We start from the raw sequence: 13127 nt of genomic DNA, 5'->3' as shown, positions 1-13127 counted from the left end.
TTTCCAAAAACCCCGTTGTTGCTTTCTGCTGTCATTGTGTCACTCTGAGCCTGCAACAGCACTAGAAAGAGCTGATAACTTGCTTTTAAGATGAAATTTCACAAATTAAACAATAAAATCCCATTTTACTTACAAAGTAACTGTGTTGTAACACAAAACAGCAGGCCTCCCATTACATCTGACAGAATCCAAACTATTTCTGTTCTTGTTCTTTTGAGAATAATATATTTAATATATTTATTATTGTCTGAGATTAATTCAGAGCTGAATCTTCAGTCACACAAAGGGAGAGCGACCTCAGGCCTATTAAAGTAATACCACAGCAGGCCTTTCTGAGGGTTTGTCTACCTTTTGATTGGCATCACTTGTCTTTAAAGCAGCTCACTTGGTCTAAATAACGACCATCAAGAAATGATTCAACCTTAATCAAACGTGAAGCCTCTGGGAGACAGAGATCACACAGCCAAGGCTAGTTATTAAACCAAGCAATTATTAATGCTGTCATCTAGTAACTACGAGATGAGATGGCTCATGAATAATTAATTATAAATAAATTATAATAAAATGAATGAGTGATTAATCAGAGCTGCACTTTGCCATTTCAGGAAAACCTTCTGACTTTTTCCGAAGACAAGCGGATCATTTAGTTCTAATAAGTTTATTAATGATAATAAACAGCAGCCAGACACCCAGTATATATAGTATAGTATATATTCTCCTGTGTGCAGGAAAAAGACGCAGAGAGAGAAAGAGACATTTGATGTCAGACAGATTTGTAGTGGATCAAAAACAGTGGAGATCCAGGACAGGTTGCCTGTTGACTCTGTGCACCTGCTTCACTTTTCACTACTTCACTGAGGGAATCAGAACTGTGTGAAACAACACAGCCGACGTTTACCTGAGCGGTTAAACCGGTTTCAAACTCGTGACTCTGTTACTCAAACTGGACTTCCTGGATCGTATCTTATCATGTCACCGGCTCCTGACAGCAACACGGCGCCTCGCGGCTTTTAAACAGCGTGCTGATGGTATTCTGAGCGCCTGCTAAATACCACAGCACCCTGACAGCCCCTCTGCCTGCCTGCAGACATCTGGTCCATGATCTCGTGTCCTCCCCCCGCCACGGAGAGGAGAAACCATGGCGCTAGGACTCCAACGCATATTCAATTATTCACATCGTCCTGACAGTCTGCTGCTGAGTAACGCTTCCTTTTCAGTGGCTTTGAGGGAAGTCAGAAACGGTTTATATTATATATCCTTGAATCACAGCTCCTCACTGCCTGCCTCCATGTTCCCAAATCTCATTACAAAAGACTTTTAAGTGATTGTTGTTTATTGTGGTGCTTGTATGATCCACTCCGTATACACACACCTGCACACGCTCACACACACACAATTAGCCCACTTCAATGAGTCTATGCATAAAAGCAGCTATTGGCCTACAAACAGAGCAGAAGGAATTCACTGAACACTCAGACATGCTGCTTTCTTTAGCCAGCAAAGGGCAGAAGCAGAACTGCAGCATTCTTCTAATTATCTCTCTATAGCTATGATCTATCTAATGTTCGCCCTTTAAGAGTAAACATTTGCATAGCGTCATGAGTTTTCCTACTGAACAAACCTTAAGAGAGGCACTTCAGTGATTTAGTATTCTACTTCCAGAAAACTGACGGACTCGACTCACAAGGGAGAGATTAAAAAAGAAGCAGCAGAGACATTTAGCCCACACTGGATCCTACACTTCCCATAATGCAACAGAAAAGAATCTTTCTGTTAGAGCCTCTCGGCCTGGAAGAGACCTCAGTATGTTCCATATCAGCCTCTCAAACATCCCAAACAACGACTGGTCAGGTCATTCTTCACACAGCTACTTCTGAACACTCGAGTGCGACGTAACGAAAGTATTTGAGACCGCGTGAACGTGTCCTGAAGTTATCTCCGTTTGTACGAGTCATCGCGTCCAGACCACAGAGACACAGGAGGAGGCGCTGACATTCAGACACTTCAAACAAACTAGCCGTATGAAACATGCTGCAGGTCCCCATGTCCAAGCTTAGATAACCGTGATGATATAATGAAGGCATTACATATATTATTATGGCAGCACTGCTCCTCACGACGAGTACACTGATCTTCATGCGTACAACGGGTGAAGTGTTGAATGTCTTACACTAAACTGAGAAATGTGTTCACAGCGCGGCAGGTTAGAGACGTGGGCTTGTGACCAGAAGGCCGCTGGGCGGGGAAAGTGCCCCTCCCTCATGACATCACTGAGGTACTGTGGGACCCCTGAGCACAGTCCTTAACCCTGACTTCCCCAGAGGGGCTCAGATGGGACTGTGGCGGTCCCTGTGAGCTCAGCTCTGTCTGCTGCAGACAGTCGGGCTCTTAGTGAAACCTCCCGGATTAAATCAAGGATAATGAAAGGTAAATACAGAGTCTGCTTGGTTGTCAGCACATAGGAGACTCTCGAGTCTGGACTGCTCCACAAAAGAGGTTTGAAACAGGCAATGGTACAAATAAAGTGCGGTAACATATTAACATAGATAACGACTGACTAGAGAATAATAAATCATCATCAAGTCCTGAAATATGTTATCACTAATATATATATATATATATATATATATATATATATATATATATATATAACTTGGCACCATATCAGGTTATATTCAACATAAAAATCATACATGTGTGCAAATGTTTTCTTTACCAAAGAAAGGTAACATGAGGGCTGCAGTATTATCGCACCTAACAAACGTACAAATTTGGTGTCAACACAAAGATTCTAGCTTTATATTACTAATGTCAGTCTTGTACTGGTTTTCAGAGTCAGGCTGAAATGCGAGCAGCCACTGTTGCATCCAAATGGCCCATTTTTCCGGCTGCTCGCTTCCCGTTAGTATCAGCAGCGATTAATGAGGAGCTGGGAGGGAGCGGCGAGCCAGGTGTCAGAGCCGCCGCTAAACAGGCATAAAGAGGCCACGAGCACTGACCCAAAACCAATTCCCACAGACTCAGCCAAGAAGGAAGCAGGAGGGACAGAGGAGGCCGAAGAGCAGAAAGTGTCTCTGTGCTCCAGCACTGAGACACTTTGATCAGATGATTGCATGAGTTAAAACATCATTCTCTCACAGAGAACAGAGTTTTATTCTCGTGTTTTTCTACATCGGTCGTCTGTTTCTGAGACATTTTCAAATGACACACACGCTGGCATCTTTCTCTAGTCGTGACTCACAGCGACACCTTTTATTAATGGGAGCAGAACTTGAGTTTTGGTATTGATACCAAAACACGCGTCCATAATGTGAAAGGGGTTCCTCGTAGTGAGCACCGACTCTGCAGTTCCCCTCAGCTCTACGGAGCCTTTTAGCCTCTTTCAGCTCATCGTTTCAGTTTTACAGCCCACGACTTTCCTGTTCTGGTTCCCTCTCAGCTCGCACAGCGTCGTTTTCTGTAAGAAGCCGCTGAACAGACCTGCTGAGCAGCAGACAGCAGCCAGACGCAGGCAGAGAGCAGCTGCTGAACATAGTGGAGCATCTAGCAGCTAAAGAGCCAGATGTTTGTTACAGCTCGTTGAAGACTTTTGCCCAAAAGTGGCCAAAAAACCAAAAACAATGCAGCTTTGAATCTGGTCTGTTGGGAGAACACACAGTTCTGAATCTGACCCGACATTCGACGTCCAGCTTTCTTTAGACACATTTCAGGAGGTACGAAAAAAGTACTGAGGTTCTATACCTAGCCCTATCTTCAAATAAACTAAAATAAATGTACAAAACATACAAGAATGTCATTTTTCCAAAGTAAAATGACACAATAAGGACTCTGATATCTAAAAAACCCAATGATTTCAGGATTTACATTAACTGGTGTTGTCTGCTACCGGGACAATATTGTACAAACAGTCATTCACAGGTACAATCTGTATATACTGTGCATTGGGTTAATATATGTACGGTATGTATTTGTACTTGCATGCAGTGTGTGTATATATTTGTGTATTGCGATATTCCAGTGTATATGGGTAGACTGATTCAATAAATATTGATACTGATCTTTTTACAAAATATTCATTGATCGATACAAACTACAGATGCAGAAATACAGGTTCTTCTTCTGTTGGCTGTACATCGCAGGTCACGTTTGTGTTGAACGTAAAATGTGTCACGATCGCAGCGAGGGGAGCGAGGGGAGCTTGGAAGACAGGTTGATATATTTGTTAATAATGAAGAGCAGCGCTGCAGTTGTGCATCTAAAATGCAGGCATGCTGCGATTGGCTGGAGCTGCTGATGGGAGCTGGAGCAGGGAAATGGGGACAGCGTGGGCTGGCGAGGGCGGGGGTGCATTAGTATATGTTGCCCTCCTTTCGTGACTAGACACTCGTCATGGCAGCGCCTCAGTCTCTGCAGTTTGAACATGACTGACTGGACACAATATGCTGCTGGAAATGACTTGACATGAAGGAACTACTGAACACTAGCGACATGAAGCCGGAGCTCAGAGCACCAACACTTCATGATCCTTACTGTTTCATCTTTATCACTTCTTCTTCTTCAGGGATGGAATTTATATTTCAGTAAACCGTGTTGGATGTTGCTCTCATCTCACACTGCATGCAGTGTTCACTCTGTCCAATAATGGCTCCCTCCCCTTCCCACTGGCTCCATCTGTCCCTGCATTCCTGCAGTATATATAGAGAGAGCGCTCTTGTTCTGCCTTTCTCTGCATGATTCAATGAAAAGTAGGGCAAAGAGGAGGAGAGAGTGGGCCAAGTCCAGCACACATAATCCTTGTAGGCTGCGCCACGCTCTGTCCGCCGCGCTGGATTAAACCCACAGGGATACATCAGCGGAATTCACTTTGTTTTATGTCACAGCGCCGGCCGCCATGCTGCTTTCTGCACCAGCTTTCAGACTGCTGTATTCTTATTCCTTCTTCCTAATTACACATTATTTTACTTGACCTGTAATGTTTAAGTTCTGATGTTATAGTAGGTTTAGATCTGATTCATATTCACACACAGTCTGCCATCACACGCTCACTGGTCTCGTTCTCTAACACAGGACGAGACAGGGGCCTGAAAGCCCCGTGTTTACTTCCCACTGGTAGAATGTAACTTGATTAATGAGATATTTGTGCCACCTCCATACAATATCAAATCTTGGGGACAATGCACAATACATGTATTGTACCAGATATCTGTAGCTAAAAGCTCATTTTCATCTGTAGTCTCTGGGTGGAGAAACAGACCATATAAAAACATAGGAAACAAAAATAACAGCCACGCCGAAACAGAAGAACAAATCTATCGGCACTCAACACCATCAACAGCAGCCAGTTCAGCAGTGCAACAAATGACCAACCAAACAGTGACCTGACTGTCCTTCAGTGTGTTCAAACTACATTTCCCATGTTTGAAAACATGCTGCCCTCTCTGATACTCAGCGGCCAAGAGGTCCACGTCCGGCGGCCTTAACTGAGACCGGTTCGCCCAAATGTTGCAGAAATGTAACGTAACAGAGGAGAGGAAGCTCTTAGTCTAGCACCACAACCTTAAACAGTTTGTAAGAACACGTAGCTGGCTCGAGGCTGTGAAGGAGCTTATATAATAAACACAACAACAGAAGCATTGAACTATTACAGTAATGATGAGCGTCAGTTTCTTATCCATGATTTTCAGTGCTTGCTTATGCAGACGATGAAGTGGTTGCATTAATGTCCCGCTTGTCTGAGACCAGGTTGTGTTACAGTATGAAAAATGTGACAATATCAGTTCTGCTGCATCTGTACTCATTTGATTTCTTATAAATCTAAAATTAGGAAAGTTGTGCTTTATTGTTTTTGAAATGTTTGTAATTTGTTTTTTGGAGGTTAGACAGCTATCAAACATTAAAGATGCTGAACATCCTGCGCCCAGTCATCTCGGGAGGAGCGGCTTCCTCTAATGGAAAAAAACATCCACTCTGCTACTTTCTCCATTTCTGGATATTCTGGATAACTGACACATATTAGATATTAATCTTGTGGCCCTGCGTTGTAGTTCACAGTATATTGTGATCACATGGTGCATATTCTTAAATAAAGTTGTGTCTTACTGCCTCAAACTAAGTGACACAACCCGTGTGGGTAAATGCACCAGGTCTGAATTCAAGACCACGCAGGTCGAAAAGAGACCAAGTCCAGCTGGACAAACGCATTATTCTTCATCCTGTTCGGTTCCAGTTGCTCATAGTGCGAATAGATTGTGATATAACTCAAAACGTCTGAAATATGACAATCCACCTAAATGTGATTGAAATAAATGAAATATACTAGAAGTGAAATATTCTTGCATAATGTTACATGCTACTATGAAAGTCGTATCTTTCTACACTCGTGTCCGTCTGAACTGGTCGGTAAAGACACTCTGAGGACGTTCGGGTCTCTGTGGGGAGCTGACAGCTCAGTGACAGAAGAGCAGCGGACTGGTGGAAGACATTATTATAACAGAGACGTCTCCAGACCAGACCAGAGGACCAGAGTCCTGTTGTACACAAAGCACACGGGTTGGACGTATTTTAGGGTCTCCTAACAGGTGAATCCACTCACACTCGACATTCTTCCTTTCTCTCCTGGTCTGCCACCTGAGGCCTGGACTCGAGTGAAAATAATGCCAGTTCTGTTTGTCCAGACGGGCGTTCAGCCCTGAGGAGACCGTAAGGCGGTCGGTGCTGTACTTTCCTCTCCGGCACCTTCAAACGGATACTGTAGCGTGTGCCTGCTGGCCTCCATGGGTTTACCATGCAGTGTGAGAAACAGGAAGCTGGAGCTGAGAGCTCTCCGGTAAGAAAACCTTTCTGACTCGTCCGTTTCTGTCCGTCCAGCTTCTTGGATTGAGTTTGGACAAAGTATTAACGTAAACATAAGAAACAACCTACATCCTCTGAAATGACCATGAAGCTGAATCAGCTCTTGCCGTGCAGTCAGGTGACACAGTGACACCTTTTTAGAGGATTGGTCTATTTGAACACAGTGAACACTCGCCATATGTTACTGTAATCACTCTTCCTCCCCGCTCGACGTGTCTCAGACTGTTCATCATCACGATCACTTCCTGTGTCACATGTTAGGACGGCATCGCGTCGTGGCCACATTATTGTCTTATCCTCCACATTAAAGCATGAAAGTTCATTCAAAACTCCATCTGCTAATGAAGACTGTGTGATACAGGTGAAAGCTCTGGAAAAATGTGGACCTTGAGTTGGGACTGTTTTGGCAAAATCATTTTCCAAGACCAAGAATGATATTTGAAGCTTAACTAACAACACGGACGACGAGTCTGGAAAACATTATGGATGAAATCATAACAGCTGCTGAGCTCGCATGTCGACAGATCCATCTCCATGACAACTGAGCAAACATCCACTGACGAAGACAGTGTGGGAACTCTGGAAAAAGCTAGTAAGTGGACCTTGAGTTGGGAGTGTGTAATCAAATGAGTGTTTCAGGTAATATTACCTGCTAATAAACATCCCTCCTGTAAGGAAAGACGAGGACGCGCTGCGTGAGAGACGAATCCTGTGTGCAACCTGCTTTTATAGTTTCTTCGACTGTAAATGAATAATGTCTTCCTTGTCCCCATCATTTAAAAAGAAAGCAGCGGTGGAGTCTACAGGACTGTTTTTCTACCTTGAGTTGAAATGAAACGTAATGGAAAAAGCTTGTAGAAACTCACATCACACCGACACTACGTTTCCTCTGCTGTTAACTTCTGATAACATTTCTCTGTCATGGCCTCGGACTGCTGGACAACGCAGTCGGTGCAGAAATTGATTGAGCAGATGTCACATGGACTAAATCTACTGATCTCCCGAGGAAACAGAACATGCTTCAGTGGCTTTATGCTTTACTAAAAGTTATGCTTCAGTGGCTTCACAGTCTCGGAGTCTTGTTGGGGAGACTGCACTGAAGTGCTCGAGCCTTTTACCTTTGGGGAAATGTAACGCCGCCAGAAGCAGGTCGTGGTGTGACTACAGTTGGGTGGTTTCTAATTCTTCCCCCGAATCTCTGTGTATTTTTCAGCTCATTTTCCAAATAATGTTGTGGGGAACGAACGGGTCGATCCTCTGGGAGCAAACGGAAAAGATGCCTGTTAGACTTTGACATAGAGTGGCCAGTAAATAAGCAAGTGTTTGTGTTGCTCTGTATATAACATGAAACTGCTTCCATGTTTGAAAAAACACAACAATAGATGGCATGTGGTCATTATCTCTGAACTGAAAGGTAACTAGACACAGTTAACACATAAAGCTACGTACTGTAGGTTAAATGCGACTGGCTGCTAGCTGCACACTGCTGTGGCTCTCCGCCATGCTAACACACTTCCACTTATTAAGTTCAAATTCCCAAAAGTTTGGTGAAGCGGCCATCGGCCAGAGAAGAACTGGGTCATGGCTGTTCGAATGCTCGTGTTTCTATCACCGCGCCCAGAGGCTGAAGAGCGCTGAGCTGCTCCCGACTCCCGAATATTGATTGGCTTAGATAACTGACCTCCTCTGAGAAATGTCAGCAAAGGCCACCGAGGCCGAGCTGGCTTCTCTCCAGGCAACGAACGAGGACAAATGTCAGGCTGAATAATGAAATGTGAACTCCCTTCACTTGTTGTGTAAAGAACTATCACTTATAATGATTCTAATATTCGAAAGACATATTTGTGAAAACAGCGTGTAGTCCTTCTCCCTCTGCGTGACATCGGCTGACTGACAGCTGAGAGCCAGCGTTGCTAGGAGACATCAGACTGTTTAGATTATCAGCCATTAGAGGTTTAACCCTACTGACTGTCCTGTTCAGCGCAGTGTGGAGGGGGCAGCTGGCGTTAGCTGGGTTCTTTCTCAGGTCCAGATGTTGCGATTCTTGTAACCTCAGACCTCGGAGCATTAGAGTAACGTACGGAGACACTCGTCCTGACGTCACCGCTGCAGCTAACACCGTGCTCAGGAGAGAGTCTCAGTTCACTCAGGTACTGTACTTAACTACAAATTCGAGGTACTTCTACTTCACTTGAGTCTTTTATTTTCATGCCGCTTTCTACTCTGCTAACGTTACATCTCAGACAAATATTGCACTTTTCACTCCACTGCATTTGACGGCTTCAGTTACTTTACAGATCACAGTGTTTCATCCCCTTCCTGTCCTGTGGAAACCCCGTATCTCCAGGTGTTTGTGACGAGCTGAAGGATGAAGAGTTTCCTTCACGTGCTGAGGAAACTCTCCTCCTCCTGAAGCTGAATAAACTCTTTAACCCCCCCTCGGATCAGCTGGAAACAGGCTGTTTCTCTGAGCTCAGGAAGACTTTTCAGAGATACGTGGTTCTCACAGGACGGTGACGCTGCAAACACGTGATGATCTTATAGACCATGATGCATTGCTGCAGATTAAACTGCCCAACAGGATATAAAGCAGTTAAAATGAGCTCAGCCTGAAACATCTGCAGCAGTAAAATGCAACACACACATGAATGCAGCAGGAATATGAATCCAGAAACATCAGATATAATAAAACACTGACAGGAAGCGTTTTACTGCACAGGGACGACTCTCACTGTCACACTGTAAGTACATTTAGCTGATTATAAACACACACTTTAACTAAGTAAAGTTCTGAATGCTGGCGTATTTTCACAGTGTGGTATCAGTACTTTCACTTAAAGGACATGAAAACCACCACTGCCGCTCTGGCAAAGCCTTCAGCCACCATTCATCAGTTTTATTTTCGTTAATGAGAAGGTAGCTGATGTGCATTCAATACATTCAATGAAACTCAGTAAGTGCGTATACTGTAGTTTGTCGATTTCTTGTGACAGTATTGGTATTTTATCCTTTTAGAGGTATTTAAAGGTCTTAAATCATTAAATTTGTTCTTAAAACGTGCAGATACCCTGATCATAAACAATCTCAAATACTAAAATAAATAAGATAAGAAAAAATAGTATAATGTCATAACTTGAATGAAAAACAGTGGGGCCGCCCCACAATAGGAATTCAATGGGCCTAAATTATCCAGCGGCTCATGTTCCTGCTGCCGGCTGATGAGTGTTTCCTCTCAGCACCATGTGCTGTATCCAATCACGAGGCTTCCTGTGGTGAAGGAAGCACCGTCTCTGTGCGAGCGCCGCCAGGACAGACAGCGATGTGTGAATGGCAGCAACAACACGGGCTGGTACAAGACATTGCAATTATGTGCAATACAACTCCAGCGGCGAGGCAGCGAGGACGCGTGATGCTCCGCTGGGTGAACAGCAGAGGGTGACGATGGAAACATCTGTGCTCCGCTGCTGCAGATGTGCCCTGCCAGGTAAAACTAGGCAGGGTGAGCCAATGAATGGAGAGCGGCGCCTATAGAGGCGGCTGGATGACCCGTGACGTGGCAGTGAAAGCAGTGAAGGGAAGATGGCCGCAGAGCAAAGCGAGGACGAACCCTTCCGACAGGTTAGCTGTTTATCCTGTCTGAAACACAGGCAGGCAGCCGATCGGACAGGCTGGAAACAAACCTCCATGTTAGCCAACTCAATCTGGAAGAGAAGCATTTCGACCCAAACTGTCTCTGTTGTAAAGAGCCACCTCCTGCTGGGTGTGTCACAGTTTTCAGGTGCGGGGGTCAGGACTCTGTGCAGGCCAGTCAGGTTCTTTCACACCAAACTGGGAAAAGCCTTTCTTTATGGAGCTGCTTTGTGTCACGTTGAAACAGCAAAGAGACAAGCACAAAGCGCTGACACAAAGTTAGAAGATTTCACTTCGCTGGAACTAGACCCAGACCAGACGTTGCTGATGGGAGATGACTGCGGATCAGTTTTGAGGATGACGATGTGACAGGAACTAGTTTCAGGCATATGAGCACATTTAACTGCTTCCACACGGCTGTGAAATGACACTCATTGGCTGTGAAAGATTGAGAAAACTTTCCAGCCCTCCAGCGATTCATCATCACTGCGGCGGCCTCCTGATGATGGCAAATAAACAACTTGGCTTCCAGCCTGAGAGAGAAGCTGTGAATCACGTAACCGTCCAGACTCCTGCTTTAAGTTCCTAACTGTGCTTCGAATTCAGGCATTTCCTTTTTTATGTTTTAATTGTTTTATTTTCTGTAAGACGATAAAGTGTCACTGAAAGTAAATGCATGAAGTTCAGTTCTGAACGAAACCAGCACTACCAGCTGTGTCAAGTCTTATTTATTATTAAAGTTATTATTATTCAGCTCTGACCCGTGCGTGTTCACCGACGCAGAGCCGGTTAACGTATGTCCGGTGTGACAGACATGTCCACACCTGGTCTTCCCCCTTTTTTAAACCCTCAGTTCCCTGCAGCATCACGAGGTCTCCCATGAGTTTAGGACAGACTCCAGAAAGAAATTCCAACAGCAGCACAGGTCCTGACTTTCAGTCCCTAGTGTGGGTCAAGTACCAAAACACTGTATCCTACATTTCCCACAATGCAACTCAATATATATATATAGTAGTAGCTCTAAGTCCAGTTTGAATTGCTTTAATATTTCACTTGATATTATATATTGATATTATACGGTGCATATCCAGCCGATGATTTGAGACTTATTCTGGTGCTTCACACGCATCTGAGTCTAATATCTCCCGCTTCACATAGTTAGCCTCTCAACATCACCTTTAAGGAAGCTTTCAGGTTGTTTCCATCATCACATCTACACATTTGTATCTTCCTGGAGTTACATAATGTTTCCACTGCCTGAAGTTTTTCATGGCTGCACCATCAAATGGAAATATTCTAGTGTTGTGTATCATTATATAAACATCTGACATGTTTTGGATCTTTGGAAACTAGAATTTAAGATCAAGTTCTGTGGTGTGAACAAGTCTGGCTGACCCACAGCAGGTCAGGAAGGCTGAAGAGGTTAAATAATACATTTCATTTCATAATCGTTTTAAAAATGGAGGTTATGCAGATTACCATCCACAGATATGTTAAATAAGCATCAATTCTCCAGCTTGCCCTGTCTTCATCCTGGTGAGCACCAGACTCAGTTACAGAGCTGCATACACGGACTTCATGTGCCGTTCCCTAAAATTAGTTACATACACCTGTTTCATATGTAATACAGTGCACGAGCACACATGTTGCAGAGGCGTTCAGTGAGCAACAGCAATACGGAGAGCTAAAACAATAAGAATAATAAGAATAACCCGCCGTGTTCAGGCCAGTGGAGACAGCGCGTCTGAACTGGTGAATATTCCCTTTAATGATGTCAAATAAAGCCAGAGGAGCCGATTCATTCCAGCCTCCCCTACTAACGTGTCTGCAGTGTCCCACAGTCCCGGGAGCTTCACCAGAGCTACATCAGCGCCACCACACTGCCTCCAGCGAGTCCTCATGCAGTCTGTGCTTTTACATTAATGACGGAGCTCTCCGCGTCCTCACACATCCACCATCCAGGCAGCTAGGGTTAAACGGCGGCTTACCTTCGACAGCCCACGCCGCCGGCAGTATGCACAGAAAACAGAAGATATCCATAATCATCGTTATTCCCGGCATTTGACTGTAAAGAGCCGATGCGTTCATCGCGCAGCCGTCCCGCAGCGGCCACTGACTGCGGGTTCATTCAGCGCTGCAGAGCATCCTCCTCCTCCTCCTCCTCACCCGCATCAGCAGCAGCAGCAGCAGCAGAGGGATAAAGGCTGAGGAGCCGCTGCTCAGGCCAGTTTGGGCGAAACCAAAAGGAAGGGGGCGTAAAAACACCGGGACAACGGCACGGCACCGGCATCCCGCTGCGCCCACTGGGCCCCGGAGCAGCTTTACTCTGAAAATCCACTGCAAGCCGTCCTGCTGGACAGGGAAAGAGCTTCTATCAATGAAGTGTTTCGGCTCAATCAGCCAATCACAGCAGTTATTATTGTTTATTTCCAGTGGTGGAAAGTAACCAAGAACATGCGCTCTAGGAGCCCACTTCACCCGAGTGTTTCTACTCCACCACAATTCAAAGGGAAATACTTTTGACATTTGTAATTACTTTATGATTAGTAAAACACATAGGATATATATTAAATCAAATTACATCCACTAACATTTCAACTGCACTCAACTCTTACTCTTCAACTGCTTTCAGTGTTTACAAACTT

The 13127-nt window shown here is 44.6% G+C and overlaps 1 protein-coding gene across 4 annotated transcripts in view; it reads right to left on the bottom strand.

The window, feature by feature from the left end:
* The window catches only part of ephb2a (eph receptor B2a), a 36648-nt gene extending 23831 nt beyond the window's left edge, over positions 1-12817 (bottom strand). For 2 of the 4 annotated variants that reach the window (XM_044212776.1, XM_044212777.1), the window contains exon 1: positions 12471-12817. In XM_044212776.1, coding sequence (XP_044068711.1) covers positions 12471-12570 — 100 coding nt within the window. In that variant the 5' untranslated portion in view covers positions 12571-12817. The remainder of the gene's footprint in view (positions 1-12470) is intronic. The other 2 variants (XM_044212774.1, XM_044212775.1) reach the window with 1 other exon arrangement.
* Positions 12818-13127: the final 310 nt, after the last annotated feature.

Source organism: Siniperca chuatsi, linkage group LG10, assembly GCF_020085105.1.
Source record: "Siniperca chuatsi isolate FFG_IHB_CAS linkage group LG10, ASM2008510v1, whole genome shotgun sequence".
In the NCBI taxonomy this organism is placed as follows: domain Eukaryota; kingdom Metazoa; phylum Chordata; class Actinopteri; order Centrarchiformes; family Sinipercidae; genus Siniperca; species Siniperca chuatsi.
The sequence above is the reverse complement of the archived record's forward strand: the minus strand, read 5'-3'. Positions and strand labels throughout refer to the sequence as shown.